Source organism: Taudactylus pleione, unplaced genomic scaffold (assembly GCF_031769625.1).
Source record: "Taudactylus pleione unplaced genomic scaffold, aTauple2 ptg000133l, whole genome shotgun sequence".
NCBI lineage: Eukaryota > Metazoa > Chordata > Amphibia > Anura > Myobatrachidae > Taudactylus > Taudactylus pleione.
This window is the reverse complement of record NW_028284535.1, coordinates 2,679,161-2,696,686: the sequence shown is the minus strand read 5'-3', so window position 1 is coordinate 2,696,686 and position 17,526 is coordinate 2,679,161. Positions and strand designations below refer to the sequence as shown.

General features: G+C 45.5%; 1 protein-coding gene across 4 annotated transcripts in view; it reads left to right on the top strand.

The window, feature by feature from the left end:
* BRPF1 (bromodomain and PHD finger containing 1) overlaps positions 1 to 16,946 on the top strand; it is a 59,508-nt gene extending 42,562 nt beyond the window's left edge. For 3 of the 4 annotated variants that reach the window (XM_088473260.1, XM_088473259.1, XM_088473262.1), the window contains 6 exons: positions 2,200 to 2,487; positions 4,407 to 4,554; positions 6,309 to 6,439; positions 8,455 to 8,576; positions 8,776 to 8,930; positions 15,716 to 16,946. In XM_088473260.1, coding sequence (XP_088329386.1) covers positions 2,200 to 2,487; positions 4,407 to 4,554; positions 6,309 to 6,439; positions 8,455 to 8,576; positions 8,776 to 8,930; positions 15,716 to 15,899 — 1,028 coding nt within the window. In that variant the 3' untranslated portion in view covers positions 15,900 to 16,946. The remainder of the gene's footprint in view (positions 1 to 2,199; positions 2,488 to 4,406; positions 4,555 to 6,308; positions 6,440 to 8,454; positions 8,577 to 8,775; positions 8,931 to 15,715) is intronic. The other variant, XM_088473261.1, reaches the window with a different exon arrangement.
* The last annotated feature ends 580 nt before the right edge of the window (positions 16,947 to 17,526 follow it).

The window sequence follows — 17,526 nt, the reverse complement described above, 5'->3', positions numbered from 1 at the left end:
CTCTGCATCAACCTCGACCCAAACTTCTTCTAAGGGGCAAATTCAATTTGCTGAAGGTTGAACTGCGGCTAATTCCTCTGCACTCTCCAATTGAGTGCCGATAGCCAGCGCGCTAAGCCCCAGATGGTGCGCTTAGCACAGATTTTGTTTTCCTCGCAGCTTGGAAAATCTGCATTAAATGCACCCTCTGTGGCTTAGCGCGCGAGGTAAACCATAGATTACGGACACAAAGCGCGGCGTTTATGGGTTAACGTGCGTTAGCTGTGGGTTAATCTTTAATAGCTGAATAGCTCCGGGCATTAACCCCCGGAGCGTTATCTGCATGGTTAACCTGTGGATAATTGAATCTGCCCCTAAGATGGGAAAGTAAGTTAAAGAAAATTCAGCTAAAGCTATTCAGTTGCTGGATACGGACCATCAGCCAACAGTGAAATATTTCCAATAATAAGCCATACAGAGCTAGAATATTGATCCTAAAATCACCTTGACAGCAAGGAAAGCCCCTTGTAATTTCCCTTATCAAATGTGCAAATTATTACAATCTATTGATTAAGGGAAAATGACCTGTGCAACCTGCTGTATGTGACGGAGGTATAGGAAAGGGCTGTACCAGTACTGTCTGGCGTATATACACTGTATTTTACCTCCCTGATGAATAAATCTCCTCCCCCCCCCTCCCCTTACGCAACACCATTCTGCCTAATGTACGTATGTTGGGCGATTAGGCACCAGATGGTAACTTTAGCCTGTTAGTAACGGTTATAGTAAGATTTGATTTTCTCATAGTGGCCGTTCTTCTGGGTATAAGAACTCCCGAAAAATGTGGTTATATTTTTATTATTATTAAAGTTTGGCATGGTCAACTGTGTAATACTACTGATGTATAATCAGCGGCTTTAATTAGGACTAGAAAATACATTTCAGCACTTATATGTATCATAATACTAGAGAAACGGAGTCTCTGGGCGAATAATGACAAGAGTTTTATTGCAAGAGAATGTTCACATGATAAAGTCGATGCTAGACGTTAGGCTTATTTTTTTTGTAGTAGTTACTTTTTTTTTTTTTTGCCTTTTTAAGTACAAACTTATGTTGTCCACTAATTGAATCTCTTCTTGTGGACTCTGCATTCTAACTGGACAGTGCAGTGCCACCTTTTACAGTACATGCTAGGCAACTGGAATTCAGGGCATATTAATGACTGAGTAAAAGCAACGAGGATTAGAAAAGGAACACTTGGTATGTTCTAACACAGGTCGTGAGCCTATGTACTACAAGTCCCAGCACACTGCACAGTATGTTAAGTGTACAAGTGCCGTAAAGCCACAGGTTGCTTATGCCTTGTGTAAAGACCCAAGTACAAAAACACAAGACATAAATATAAGTAACCAGCATCGGATCAAGTCACTGAGCATTCTAGAAAAGAAGGCGTTCTGTGTCAACCAACCAATCAGATGTTTGCTTTCTTCAACTACAAATCATTCTATTGAAAGAAACAATACGATTGGTTACCCTGGAAAAAGCATGTGCTGTTTTTTTTTCTTGATCCGTGCTTGCAGGTTCTAGGTCTCGCTAGTCAATCAAGTATTTTAACAGCGAATAGGCGAGTAAGGGCTTCCTACAAGGTTTATTTCATCTTGGATAACTCTGTAATGGATAATCATTGTTATATCTGCTGTGTTACATTGCGTTACTATCATCAAGACCTTGTAATGTTTGTTTAGAGTTTTCAGTCGATGACTCTTGGCATACCTATATATTATTTTATTTTTTTTTGCTCATTTTTTTTTTATATATATATAATTGTAATCAAGCACTGTACATTTTGCAAATTATTTTTGGGTAATGTTTTCATTTTTCTATCAATAAAGTGTGTTTATTTAAAACTTACCATTTGGCCGTTTTGTGTTTTTGATGCACAGGGAGAGGTGCGTTCCTCCTAGCTGTGCGGCACCCCAGGGCTTGTGTTATAAATGTACCCATAACACGGATTGGGATTTCCTCTCCTGCTTTGACAGCTGTTTATATTGTTTTATTTGGAGAAAATAAATACATTCCTTTTTCTTCCTTCTCATCCTCTGTCCTGTCCTCCTCCATTCCTCTCGTTTCTTTTACCCCCTCCCCCATAACATTTTATTCTCTCCCGTTCTGTTATCTTAACATCCTGCGCTATCTCTACCTGTCTCTCTCTCCTCTCAGGACTCGGCCCAAACACTTCCTCCACTCCTGCACATGAAGTTGGTAGAAGGACCTCTGTCCTTTTCTCCAAGAAGAACCCCAAAACTGCAGGACCCCCAAAGAGACCGGGGAGGCCTCCTAAGAACAGAGATAACCAGCTGGCATCGGGGCAGATCAGCAGTCCAATCGGACCCCCTCAGCTCTCCATAATAGGGGGGTCCCAGAGACAGCGCAAGAGAGTTAGGAGTCCAACATCCAGCTCGGACAGTGAAAGCGACAGCGAGAAGTCGGCAGAGGATGCTTCTCTAGGTAAGTCGCTGCGGATGTGAGAGAGAACAAATCTGTAAGGAGACAATGTTTGTTTTTAAATGACCCTAAATTCCTAAAATGTTTTCTCCACTGAAGAGCGACAGCGGGATTTATCCAATTTTTTAACAAGGACAAGTGGAGACGTTTCCCGTAGCAACCAATTCGATTTCATCTAGTACAGTCTATAAAATGATAGCTAGGGGTATATTTACTAAAGTGGGAGTTTTTAGAAGTGGAGATGTTGCCCATAGCAACCAATCAGATTCTAACTGTTATCTTCTAGAAGGTGCTATTTAATTGTGACGTAGAATCTGATTGGTTGCTATGGGCAACTTCTCCACTTCTAAAAACTCTTACTTTAGTAAATATACCCCCTAGAATCTGGTTGCTATGGGCAACATCTTTTTAGAATTGATAAATTTCGACCCTAAATAGCTTCTGTTTTCATCAGTCTGAAGTGAGGGATATTATATTGGACCAACATTTCCAGTTATTATAATTATTATTCGCTGGTGATCAGAAATTGTTTGCCTGTAAAAATCTACGTTTTTGTTGTGCACTTGGCGCTTCTGTCCCCTTTATGTTTGACGCATATCTCCAATAGCAAAACCCCATGCTATGCAATGCATTAAGAGGAGGCAAACTGACCAGCCATCCTAGTAGTTTATATAGAAAGATGATGGGATGTAGAAATCTCTCTACAGGTTTGCATGATGCAACCAAAACGGCTATTCCATTTGCAATGTCTTTATCCAACTAATTATTAAATGGTGTCGCAAGGGGTCCGTGGCTCCGTACAGAGGGGTGAAACCTTCAACAATTTGCATAGCTATAAGCAATCACAAGATTACATAATTATGTAAAGGATACAAAAAGGCAAGGGTGAGAGTTTATTTTCCAAAGGGTATATGGTTGGGCACAAACAAGGAGAGGAGGGCAGAATTGTAGGATCCCGAGTTAGGGGAGGGGTGGTAGGCCTTAGTGCCGAGAGGGCATGTTTAAAGGATGGTGACTTAAAGGCAAGTCTGGGTGTGTATTCCAGAGGTTAGGAAGGCAAGAGAGGTATCCCGAGAACTAGAGTGGAATGAGGAGGTCATTGGCTAAGTGTAAGTGTGAGAGAGTGTAGGGAGGAGAGTAGTAGTTGAGGGCTTAGTAGGTGAATGAGAGTATTTGATTTTCTGGGGGATAGGGACCTAGTGGAACGACGGGCAGAGGGAGAGAGGGATGTGATACCCAAAGCAGAATCCAGGATGAATTGAAGTGGGATGAGATGGGAGCTTGGAAAGCCAGAGAGGAGTGGATTATGGCAATCAAGGCCATAATGAGCGTTTAAGTGGCTTCCAGGGTGAGAGAGGGCCTGATCCTGGGGATATTATGGAGGAGGAAGCGGCTGGATTGGAAGAGGGGCGGATTGTAATTTTCTGTTTGAATGATCTATTACCTTTAGTATTAAAGAGAATGTAAGTGCACGAGGAAGTGTTTTTGGTGCCAGTCCTACCCCAAATCTGCTACGACCGTGATTTTTGATATGGTAAAACCTATAGACTTAAAGGGCCACAGTTTATTTCAGGGCATTAGGTGTCATGTCTAGAGTAGAATAGGCAAAAAGGCTGGTGGGTCTCTGGCCGACACAGAATACTGTCAGTGTGTATCCTGCTTTGTGGAAGCAACAGGAGAACGGTGCCTGTACTGCCCCTTACCACCATTAGCAGGGCAGATCAGCTGCTTTCCGTGCTGGGTCCATCTATGGGCACCACAGAAGGCCATCACCCTGCAAAGAGAGTGCAGCCTGTGAATGTCCTGCGTGTATGGGTGAGAAGTATTGCCGCCAAATGCCAATTTTAAAGAGGAATCCTTTGAGAAATATTTTATGACAATGGTTTGCAATATTCTTGAATTGCCTATTTTTTTTCCTTCAGACTTGCCCACAAACGGCTTCAGTGCCAGCAACCAGCAGGTGAAAAAAAGTTTTTTAATTTACCGCACTGACTGCAATCTTCCCAGGAGCAGCTCAGACTCCGAATCCAGCACCACCAGCAGCAGCAGCGCCGCCTCCGACCGAACCAGGTACCACAGCTGTTCTACATGAAAGAGCGAAATGTAAAATAATATCCTATTTAGAACGGCAGCAGTCTGTTTATGCAGTGCCCTTCTGGGCCTGTTTCAGAGCCGGACGCTCTGACCAGAGCGCTCGCTCTGAATCAGGGCCCTCCTACATGAAAATGGAGCGGCCTTATGGACGCTCGCATAGCTGTGGGTTATCACCCACAGCTATAGCGAGCGTCCATGATGGTCGCGATGGTCAAGACCATCGCGACCATCGGGCTTGCGACGGAGACCCTGCGGTAGGGTCTCGCTGCCGCAAGCCCTGGAGTGATTTTGGCTCTATCATGGGAACGCCTCCGTCTGGCAGTCACGCCCCCGGCACGCCCACCAAAGGGGGCGTGCTGTCAACATCAACAGCACGCCCCCTTTGGTGCGAGACCCGGAGCGACTGAGAGCCCGTCGCTAGCCGGGTCTCGCGCATGTGCACGACGGAGCTCCCTCCATCGTGCGCATGCGCAGTGGGGCAACATTGACCCGCTTGCGAGCGTCCTGCGATCACAAGCGGGTCTGAATGACCCCCTCTGTTCAAGCCTGGGTGCCATTCATCAATAGTGGAGCAGATACAGTACTAATGTTTTCACATACACCTGCACTCCAATCGTGCCAAACTAAGCCATGCTATGCGTCAAGCTACAGAATTTTGTAGCAAATTTACTATTTTATTCACATCACTAGTGCAACAAAAGTACAATACACGAGTATGCTGGCGCTGGCATTGCAGGCAGTAGTAGTGTGCGACTGACGCTAACCTAGGTAAAAGATGGTGGACCTGCGCCATGCATTGTGCCACGCAGCTCTGTGCTTAATCTGCGGCTTTATACTAAAGGTTCGTACACACGGTACGATAAAAAATTAGCGATATTAACGATATCGTTCACTTTTTGGAGCCAAACGACCAGCGATGCGCGGGCACGTATGGACGATAACGATATCGTCCATCGGCCGTGCATGCAGGCCAACCTGGATGATATTGTCCAGCTCGCTGGCTCATCGTTGGTGGTGTGCTGGATGAACGATATCGTTATTGCTGACTGATCGTCCAGTGTGTATGCACGATAACCCCATTATGACAAAAATACTAATTCTAATCACCCGGTACACTATAAGCGACCTTAGATGCAGCTACTATGCGGCACAGACGCTAAATTCAGAATGAAGTACAAAAGTCTAGTAATCGCTACCCAGGCGGCGCATCAGTCACACCATGCGTTTAGCGCCATATATGGCAAAAAATAGCTGTGTATATGAGGACACATCTATAGGCTTTAGTGCCCAGGCTGTCCATCCATCTTAATAGAGAAGGTGCATTTACATACTCCGTTCTTGGTTAACCAAGTGTGTCAGACGCTTTAAACAAATCCCCCCTCATATAGGTTAGTTTTACGTGTTAGCTAGGAGCCGCCATGCACATTTCACTGTGATTGTCATCTAGGCTTACATGCAGCTGCTACCTGTCCAATCTATAGTAAGAGCAATGGAACCTCGCTGGTAGGTACAGATTTATGAAAATATTTGCTTGCTGCTGCTTTTTATAAGTTTACCGGTCTCAAAATACATTCAAATGAAACTTTATTGACCACAGGTGACGTTTTCGCCATTTAACTGAGTGCAATTGTAGTGTAAATATTTTATTGGTAACATTCATACTTTCTATAATCCGTTGCTGGATAAACTTATAATAATAATGAGTTTCCCTCTCTCTCTCTGTCTTCCAGCACAACCCCCTCTAAGCAGGGACGTGGGAAGCCGTCCTTTTCTAGGGAGAGTTTCCATGACTACAGCAGCGAGGACACGTCGGGGACTGAGAACGAGACCTATTCCGTGGGCAGCCGAGCAGGACATGGCTGTAAGTGACTGCTTACAGAACCGCCGTACCTATAGGTCGCCACAAGGCTCAGCGATTGCTTCAAATGTTTCATTGTGAAGGACTTTTGTCCACATGCTAGCCGGTGTGCGGAACTGTCGCCCATATCTGCGCAGTGTCAGATTACTCCCTTTCTTTTACTCTAAAAGACCAAATTTAACAGCGTTAAATAACCGCTTGGCCCACCCAGTCTGTTCCTTTCATTAAAACCTTTTTTTTTTTTTCTATTACAATTGTTAATAATCTTATAACAAGCGTAGTCTGCAGGGGTTTTATAGATCAACCTGTCACCTGCATTAGAGGCAGCCATCTTGCAGACTAAGACAATATTCCAGAGAATACTGTGAATGTATTTATCCGGAATCAGCGCCTCCGTTGGTCACCTAGTGCCTCTGTACAATCGCTGGTTTCTAGAGAAACGATAGGCCGTGTTCTCCAGAACATTGCTTCAGCAAAATGGCTGCGATTGTGTGTGGGTGTCAGGGGGCTAATTAAGCATATTTAGGGGTTTATTTACTACAACCCAACACTTTTGTTCGTGCTAATGCCCAATATTTAAAAGGGCAATGTTTTTACTAACAAGACACGGCTAGTAATGCCCTTTTAAATATCATGAACAAAATTGTTGGTATATACAACTGGACACTAAATTCTGGTACATACTTATCAGAAATATCTGCAGATTGAGTGATCTGCAGCTATATCTGCAGATGATGGTTGTTCATACACACTGAACAACCATCATGTGACCGTGGGTGCCGCTGGCCAGTGTAGTGACGCGCCCCCTCCCCGTGCCTGTACACACAGCACGATGCCCCAATATATCGGCTGTGCAACAGAGCCAACGCAATAGGTCTATGAACAACATCGATTACTGACATATCGCTGGTACACACAAAAACAGACAAATCTCAGGTGCACAACTCCTTTAAATTATTAATAATATATAAATGCAATACAATTTTGCAATCAATAGAGGTTTTTAGCATAATCTTGGCCAAGGTTATGGGCCTACCCACCATATCCAGGTAACCTCTGTAGGGTAGGTCCCTAACATACTACGATTCAAATCCAGAGTGCAGGACACCCCAAACAAGCCCAGCTAAGCTGCCCCAGGGCACCGCCATAGTAAGAAAAGTGCAGTGTGAAAGATAGTTAGGAGCAGCTACTGTTGCATATAAAGAATGAAAAAAAAGGTGAGGTACATATATAATAAACAAACAGTGAAGGGTTAAAATGTGTCATAAAAGAAAAATGTGTTATAATGCGGTGCCCTGAAACAGATCAACAAAGGCAATCCAGGGGGCCCCATGCCCCAAAAATTAACCAAAGTTGCAATACAGTATATAAAACTTGTAGGACTTACCTAGAATTGTGCCCAAGGAGTTGTGCACCTGAGATTTGTCTGTTTTTGTGCCTACAATTAGTCTCATCAGGTAGCACCTCCCATTATATATATTCAGGGTGTGCAGTCCAGAAACCTTCCCATATCGCTGGTACACACTGGCCGACGCACACAAGATATATTGGATGATCAATTGATCGCCCAATATATGCCAGTGTGTACCCAGCATTAGTCAATAAACCCCTTAAATGTTTTACTATTTTTTCGGCCAAGCACATACGACTGCTTGGGGGATATAAGCAGCTCCTAATACTTTGGGGGGGTGGGGGGAGATTGCTTGGTCCCCTCTGTTTTTCCCTATACATTGTTTACGTAAGAAACTTTGAATATTAAATATTGCCTCATAATTTCGACACGGTGGAGCAGCCATTTTGGGGGCTGAACCAATCTTCATACCGTTTCGCTAAATACACAGTGCCTCTGTGACGCAACTGGTTCCAGTTGAAGGCGTGCGGTCCACAAAATGGCTGCCTCCGTTGTTGTAATGGATGGGTGTACGTTGAGTGATACAATAGAATCTTTAAATTTACTGTATGACGTGTGAGAACCCAAGACAGGCCTGTGACTTGTGACCTTTTCTGTTGTTTGATAGTGGTGCGCAAAGGAATGGAGGGACGAGGGGCGGGGTGGCTGTCCGAAGATGAAGACTCCACTCTAGAAGCCTTAGACTTGGTGTGGGCCAAGTGTCGGGGATACCCCTCCTATCCAGCTCTGGTAGACATCAGTTCCTCCCCTATTATTCTACGTGTTGTTTTAGCCATTTTGGATATATTGTACACCACAACTAATCAGTGGCTCCACAAAACTTACTGGAAACTCATCTTTATTTGTCCTTGTGTCCTGGATGAAATCTCTGTACTGGATATCCGTCCGCTGCCAGCAAACGTTTAACTGCCACTTTCTTTTTGTTAAGATTATCGACCCAAAGATGCCCCGGGAAGGAGTGTTTCATCACGGGGTTCCCATTCCTGTGCCACCCGTAGATGTTCTCAAGCTGGGAGAGCAGATGACGCAAGAAGCACAAGAGCGTCTCTACCTCGTTCTGTTTTTTGACAATAAAAGGACCTGGTAAGTATAGGTGACTATTGTGGTATAGATAATGGGAGTCCTTCCCTTTGCTCTTTTCTTTATTCCTTATTTTGACTGTGCCAAAAGAAATCTGCTGACAGTGCAATTTGCAGAAGGCGGCGTTTCTGGCTAAGGAAGCCATTCTAGTTTCTATATATGGATGGCAGTTGGGGGGGGGGGGGGGAAATGGTGCAAGCAGAGCGGGTAGCTGGCTAGAGGTGGTCCTGTGCATGGGGTGCAGCAATGTTTTTTTACTGCATAGGAATAGGGAAGAGGGTTCTAGTGATATCATGAGGTCACTACACCCCTCTTAGGTGTTCATCGTATGGTGTTGGTTCCATGGCGTAACTTCTCCATAGCAAATTCTACATACCTGCAAGAAGTTTAGCATGTGCTGTATGAGACTGCCCCAGGGAAGATTGAAGAATGAAGAAAATAAGAGTTATGTTAAGTGTTTTTCTTCGAGGTCCATAGGGTCCACAGGGATACCAGGGGGAAATGTGGTTGGACCAGGCACCAACAGTTAAGCTTTCAGGTCCTCCTCCACATATAACCCTGGCCCTGGCATTCCGTTTTGTAAACAAGAAAGGACAATGTACACCAGAAACACTCTCACACAAGATGAGGAAATCAGTGATTAAAAGAAAAATTACCCAATGCAGCCAGGTGCGTCAGGGTGGGTGACCTATGGACCTAGAAGAAAAAGAGTTAACAAAGGTAAGTCTACCATAACTCTTATTTTCTTCTTCAGGGTCCATAGGGAGTACACAGGGATACCATGGGGATGTCCTAAAGCAGTTCCCCTAAGGGTGAGGACGCTCCTGAGCAGAAATAAAGCATCCAGAGAGGCAAAAGTGTCAAAGGCGTAGAACCTAAGAAAGGTATGGATAGAGGACCACAGGGCCGCCTTGCACAATTGTTCAGCAGGGGCACCACGTTGAAACTCCCACAATGGTCCCACAGACCGAGTAGAATGTGCTGTTGCAGTGTTTTGAACAGGGAGATCAGCCTAAATGTAAGCTTGAGAGATAGTCATGCTCAGCCTTGTAGCCAGTTTGTTTGTTAGTTAGCTGGCCATCCTCGTTTGTGAAAACATACAACACAAAAAGAGCGTCTGATTTTCTAAAAGAGTTTGTAACGATCCACATAGATACAGTGAGCACGAACCACATCCAGGGAGGCTTCACCTACAAAAAGGTCTGAAGATTTTGAAGCTGGAACCACAATCTCTTCATTCACATGAAAAGGAAACACTACCTTAGGAAGGTAAGCTGCCCGTGTACGGAGGACGCCTCTATCCCGGTGAAAAATCAAAAAGAGGGAGTGACAAGAGTGCTGCCAAATCAGAGTCCAGAGGTTTATATGGGGGAGCCTGTAGCCCCTTGAGAACCAAAGACAAATCCCACAGTGTCATTGGTGGGACAAAGGGTGGCTGAACTCGGAGAACACCCTGAAAAAAGAAGTGATCCTTTGCTGGAACCAAACTGACAGCGCAGAAGCCTGTACTCTCAGGGTGGCCAGGCGGAGACCGAGGTCTAGCCCAGCCTGGAGAAAATCCAGTAGGGTCATACTTTCTGTGGGAAACCATTGACCAAAGGAGTACCAAACTCTGCGGGCAGAGGAAGGTTTTCGTGCCCTAAGCATTGTCTGAATCACAGAGCTGGAGAAACCTTTGGCTCTTAAGATGGAAGACCTCAAGAGCTACGCCGTCAAAGACAGACTAGGTAAGTCCGGAGGCAGGCAGGGACCCTGCGCTAACAGATCCGCCCATAGATGAAAAGGAAACTGAGTGTCTATGGATATATTCCGTATGTCGGTGAACCAGTGGCGCCTGGGCCAAGCAGGAGCTGCTATTATTTACTGTGCCGCCTTCCTGCTTGCATTTCCCGAGGACCCTTGGGAGGAGGAAAATCGGAGGAAAGAGGTACGCCAGCTTGAAGTCCCGCCTCACTACCAGCGCGTCCACGAAGGTGGCTGAGGGATCTCTGTCCTGGATCCGTACCTGGGGACCTTGTGGTTGTGATGTGAGGCCATGAGGTCTACGTCTGGTAGGCCCCATTTGTTCACCAGGAGTTGAAAGACTCCCGGGTGGAGAGGCTACTCTCCGGCATTTATGTCCAGACTACTTGGGAAGTCCGCTTCGCAGTTGAGAACTCCCGGGATGAATATTGCCGAAATAGCTGGAAGATGACGTTCTGCCCAGATCAGGATGTTCGCCACTTCTCTCATGACTGCCTGACTTCGCGTGCCTCCTTGATGATTGACATAAGCTACTGTGGTCGCGTTGTCTGACTGGATCTGGACCGGCATTCCAGATTTAGAATAGGGCAATGAGACCCATTTGGTTTCTGAACCAAAAACAGATTGGAATAATAACTCCTTCCTTGTTGAACCACAGGAACAGGGATTATCACCCCTGCCCGCAGCAGGGAGTAAATTGCCTCCTGGAGGGCCAAGGCCTTGATAGAATCTGATGGGGGAGTTGTACAAAAAAAACTTCTGGGGAGGATGCCTCCGGAAGGTGAGGGCATACTCCTGAGAGACCACTTCTCGGACCTAGGCGTCTTCTGTTGTTTGATGCCAGTCGTCGGCTTTCCACCATGGGTCCCCCAGAAGGAGGCCCGCTCCATCAGGTAGAGGGTTTGTCGTCCGGCTTGGAAGCTGGACGTCTGACCGGCCAGGACCTCTTAGTTTGCTGCTTGGTGGTCCTGCGAGAACTAGACTGTCTGGAAAAAGGCTGTCCTTTTGCTCTTCCATGAGGGCGAAAGGACCGAAAAAAAGACTGCCTAGACTGATGTAGCTGTTGATGGCAGACCTGCAGATTTTGAGGCTGCCAGAGTAGCCGCTATCTTATCTAATTCTGCTCCAAAAAGAATGTTTCCATAAAAAGGTAAGGATTCCAGAGCTTTCCAGGACCTTAACCAAAGGGCTGTACGAGCAACAATCAAAGCTGCTGATGCTTTAGAAGCCAGGAACCCAGCATCTATTGCAGCTTCTCCCAAATAGGAAGCCGCTTCCCGTATGTGGGAGATATGTCAGCTGCTCTCGGGTAGCATTTGGTAGAGTATCTTCCAATGCCCTTGTCCATTCTTCAACAGCCAAGGCTGCAGCCATAGCCGGCCGAGTAACGGCTCCAGACAGTGAAAACACTGATTTAAGACATGTTTCAAGTTTTTTTTTTCTGCAGGATCTTTGAATGAAGATGCTGACAGTATAGGCAAGGTAGCACTCCTGACTAAATAAGTGTCACATGAGCTTCCACAGTAGGAGGGACTTCCCACTTAGTACATTCAGTAGGTGGGAAAGAATACAAAGATTCAGTAACATGGAACAGTTTAACTGGGGTACCCCATGCTTCCTCCATAAGTTCAGTGAGCTGCTCAGCCTTAAAAGAACTCCGCTTTTACCACCTTCTGGTGTTTAAACACTGGAGCCTTAGGACTAGGAGCTGGCTCACCATCCTCTATATTTAGGATTGATTTGACCGCCCTCACCAAAGAAGGGACATCCACTGTAGAAGGATGGTCCTCCACTCCTGAGATAGACCCTGGAGAAGAACACAGCGCATCATCGGACTCCTCCGATGATGGGTCTGAATCTACATGCTGAGCAGACTGATAAAAGTTATATCGTCCGCTTAGGCGCTTTAATGGCTACCGGTCTGTTTTACTGCAACATTTGTTGAAACGCAGCAGCTGACTGAGCCGTACTCTGACATGAGTGAGCATAAACATCCATTCAGGAAGGATGTATAGGGGGGACAAACATAGCAGGCTGGAAGTATCCCATTATGGGAGGCAGCGTGGGAGTAGCCAAACTGTCCACTAGCTGCGAGGTGGTTCTTTATAACAAACAGCACACAAACCATCCTGTATAAAGTACTAAGGGGACAAGCCCGCCAAACAGCTTTTACATGAAACCAGCACCGGGGCCTCAGTTTCCTGTTTACCATTATTTTTAGACATAATAAATAAGTGCAAATGTGACTGTCTTCACAAACAAAACAAAAAATATTCTCCACACACCTGTAGCAATGGGTTGAGGAGAAATAGCAGTGATAGTTATACCTGACAGTACATGAAAAATAAAGGCAGTAATCACACAGCAGAGCTAGCAAAAGTCACATACAATGTATATACAATATACTTGCAATGGGCCCTGAATCAACTACTCAAAACACAAGGCTTGGTAGGATTTTGAGAGCTGTATAATCTGGCCTCTGGGGAGAGGTATACAGGGAGACTGGACCCAAAACCTCCTGAGACCAGTAGCTTCAGCCCAACAATGATAGTAGTCGCTGGGCATCTCCTATACAGAGGAGGGTAGGAGGAGCAACCCAGACACAGGAAAACCTCAGCTGTATTGGCGTCTCAGCTGGGGGAGGGGGCTACCTCCCCTATGCTGTATTAAACCCCCGGGTGCACTGGCCTTCTAACATGGTCGCCGCCGCCACTGTCCCCGATGCCAGACTGAATTGCCCCGGTGGTTTAGTGGGGGAGCGGACGCACAACTACAGCAACTTCTGGCAGGTCTCCAACCGCCAGAAGTACGGACTGCCACTTGGTTCCCCGCGAGCGGAGAACCACTTTACCTGCGTCCCCGTGCTTCCGCCTGCAGTCCCGGCATCGCCGCTAGCTAAGCTCCTCTGGTTCCCGCCAAAATCACCAGTCTGGTTACTGGTGTTGTGGCACTGGTGGGGGTAGGTGGAGCAGCAGCACAGGCGTCCTTTAGGACGCGTAGTGCTGCTTGCTCTGAAGTAAAACTAAATAAAACATAAAATAAAAGCTTAGTACTGCCTGAGCAGTCCCCCTGTTGTAAAGGTGCATCTGATCCTGCTGCACCAAACGAAAAACTGAATGCCTGTGGCCAGGGGCGGGTATATGTGGAGGAGGACCTGAGGCATCCTGGGAGCTGAAAGCTTAACTGTTTGGTGTCTGGATCACTCCAACCACATTTCCCCATGGTATACCTGTGGACCCTGAAGAAGGAAGATGGTGTTCTTTTATAATCCAATGTTTCCTTATTGGATTTAAAATGAGGATGTAGAGAACTCCCACTGAATAGAATCGCCCCCATAGAGACTATGGATCTTTATATAGAAACCAACTGACTGTATACATTTAGTTTTTGTTTAAACTCTTTATGGGACATTGACAGGGAAATGCAGCACATCCTACTCTTTCCTGTATTTGTTCTGTCTCCCGTTTTATTTTTGTGCATGATCTCTGGGCACTCGTCTCAGTTCACTTCTCAAAACACATAAGAGGGGAGTTGCAGATAGAAGTGGTTCATAAACACGAAACTAGTTTCATCTCACTTTGGACCTAGATAGCATACACGCATTGTCCTAGAGTTAATAGACTGCCTGATTTTGGCGATGTAGTCCCTAAATTTAAAGTGGCAATTTAGTTTAAAGTGGAACCTAACTGGTTTTGCCTTTAAAACAAAATAGCCGCTGTAAATATAGCAACTACATTGGCAAAATATCGCTAATGCCCGGTTATTGGATTTGCACCAGCTTGTTAGCCGCTTGCAGGTATGTGCAGCTTGTTACCTGCAAGCGGCAAAGTGCAGCTTGTTACCTGCAAGCGGCTAGCTTGTTACCTGCAAGCGGCTAGCTTGTTACCTGCAAGCGGCTAGCTTGTTACCTGCAAGCGGCTAGCTTGTTACCTGCAAGCGGCTAGCTTGTTACCTGCAAGCGGCTAGCTTGTTACCTGCAAGCGGCTAGCTTGTTACCTGCAAGCGGCAAAGTGCAGCTTGTTACCTGCAAGCGGCTAGCTTGTTACCTGCAAGCGGCTAGCTTGTTACCTGCAAGCGGCTAGCTTGTTACCTGCAAGCGGCTAGCTTGTTACCTGCAAGCGGCTAGCTTGTTTACCTGCAAGCGGCAAAGTGCAGCTTGTTACCTGCAAGCGGCTAGCTTGTTACCTGCAAGCGGCTAGCTTGTTACCTGCAAGCGGCTAGCTTGTTACCTGCAAGCGGCTAGCTTGTTACCTGCAAGCGGCTAGCTTGTTACCTGCAAGCGGCTAGCTTGTTACCTGCAAGCGGCAAAGTGCAGCTTGTTACCTGCAAGTGAATGTGTGTACTACTGATGGGCTCCTAGTACTGCATCTTCCAATACTTCAATTGCCTGGGACTAAGCTATAGTTTAAGACACCAGATGATCCCAATATTGACATCTTAGTAAATTAGAAAATCTGGAATACTATACAGGGTGCTCTGGACATTGCCGGTGGATAAATTAAATGTTGGAATTTGGAAAGAACAATAAATCACTTTTTTTATTCTACTGCTGGAATCTATGCAAATATATGTTTTTTGCGGTCACCACTAGAGGGCAGAACTGCAGCTAAACCTCAGGCTATTTCATACACCTCTTTAGATTTATGTAAGTCTGCACAGTGGATAATGTGCCCACACTGGACGATGTGTCGTTCAGTGCAGGCACCCTCCCTCATCCCCGAACATGCACAACCCGACGATCTCGTCAGGTTGGCCTGCATGTTCAGGCGATGACAGCGCCAACAAACAGCGGGAGCGCGCAACGCTGGTGCATGCCGGCGTAATTACTGCCCGATTACGATGTCGTAATCGTTCATTTTAATAGTGTAGTGGATATGCACCATTAGGAGAGTTGACACATTTGGACTTGATGTCTCACAGTACAACCACCCAAATAATTCCATATAATGATATTTTACATTCTTTTCGACCTTTTATGGTAAATGTATAGTGACTAGTAAATGTATTTGTGGATAATGTACAATATCTTGCCCTGTCCCCCGCAGGCAATGGCTGCCCAGAACAAAACTGGTTCCACTGGGGATGAATCGGGAGCTGGATAAAGAAAAGATGCTGGAAGGAAGGAAATCGAACATTCGCAAATCTGTGCAGATAGCCTACGACCGCGCCATGCAGCACCGTAACAAAGTGCAAGGAGCGCAAAGCAGCGAGACCAGCGAAAGCGATTAACTGATTCCGTTTACTTTGCGCGCCATATTCTCGGCTCTCGGAGACCACACGTGTCATGTTGTGCTGCTATTGCAATCAGATAAAAACATGGTAATCAGCGCTACAGACATTACCCTAAACTGAGTAGCCTTTAATTGAGACACAAGATATGAATAAAACTTCTGACCACACCGGAGGGGTCAGTGATGTGATTTAGGCCTCCGCCTACAGAGCCAGTTCTGCACTGTGCCTATGACAGATGAAGATCGTTTTGAGCGGAGGGTGGTCGCTGGTTGACCATCTCAATGGGCTGCAGACTATGCTCTCCCGTCCTTTTGCAGGGCTACGCTGAATCATGGATTGTACAGACTCTATCCTGTGTGTCTATTCAGACGTCTTATGTCCGCTTTTTATGAAACGGTTGGCCGATTATTGTCTCTGTGGATTTATATTCCCCCTCCTTATCATTGTCTTATCACAAAGTGTCTGTTTATACCACAGCAGAAAAGGGACGAGAACTAGAGATTTACATGTTGGGAGGGGGGGGGGGGGGGCAACTGATAGGATTATGGTTTAATATTTTCACCTCTATATAAATAAGCTATCAGATAGAAAGAATCCTATGAGATCACCGCCATCTAAAATATTTAATCATGAAATCATTTCATTGAACGGTTCATAATATGAAATGTACAGTATAGATCATCTGAAATGGTGTGGTAGCTAGTGTGGAACTACTAGTGCCAGCACAGCCATCCTGTTTAATAAAATACAGAGAATCGCTAAATGAACAGCCCGCCAGTTTACACCAAGGAGCCAGGGGAGAGCGATGTAATTACTGAACAGAGATTGTGCACTTACTTAGAGACCTACAACTTTTACTTTGGAATTAGTCTGCTAATCTACAGTCCAGAATAGCAACATGAAGCATCCAAGCAAGTTTTACTGACGTCCGTCTAAGACACTAGCCATCGGGAAGTCGCTTGACTGGCTCATCACCATCTTAGCTTCACCAGACAGAATGAAAACTATTTTGCTGAATTAAAAAAAAAAAAAAAAAAAAAGAAAGCACCTTAATAACTATTGTCTGCCATACATTGCGAAATAGTCTTCCTAGTGCAATCCTTTTACTTCACTAGAGACCATCTCCAGTGCGCTCGTTGGAACGGTTATTGTATTTTCACACCTCTTTGTAGACATGAAGTAGGTGGGCCACTCCACACCACAAAACCCATTCACTGATGGATCTCGAAGGTCCAATCCCTTGTGTAGTTTGTGCAAGTGACCATTGGGTTTATGAACGAAGCCTTGGAGAGAGAAAGTACCAACCAATCAGCTCCTGCCGTTTTTTCAAACACAGCCTGTAAAGTGACAGGAGCTCATTGGTTGGTTGGTTCTCTCTCTCCAAGGGGTACATTTACAAGTGCAGGTTTTTAGAAGTGATGTTGCCCATAGCAACTAATCAGATTCTATTAACATTTATCTAGCACCTTCTAGAAGAGAATAGCTAAAATATGATTGGTTGCTATGGGCAACATCTCCACTTCTAAACACCCGCACTTTAGTAAATATACACCCAAGGCTTAGTACATAGACCCCAATGTGGTTTAATATCACGCATCACTATAAATGACTGGATATACTGGTT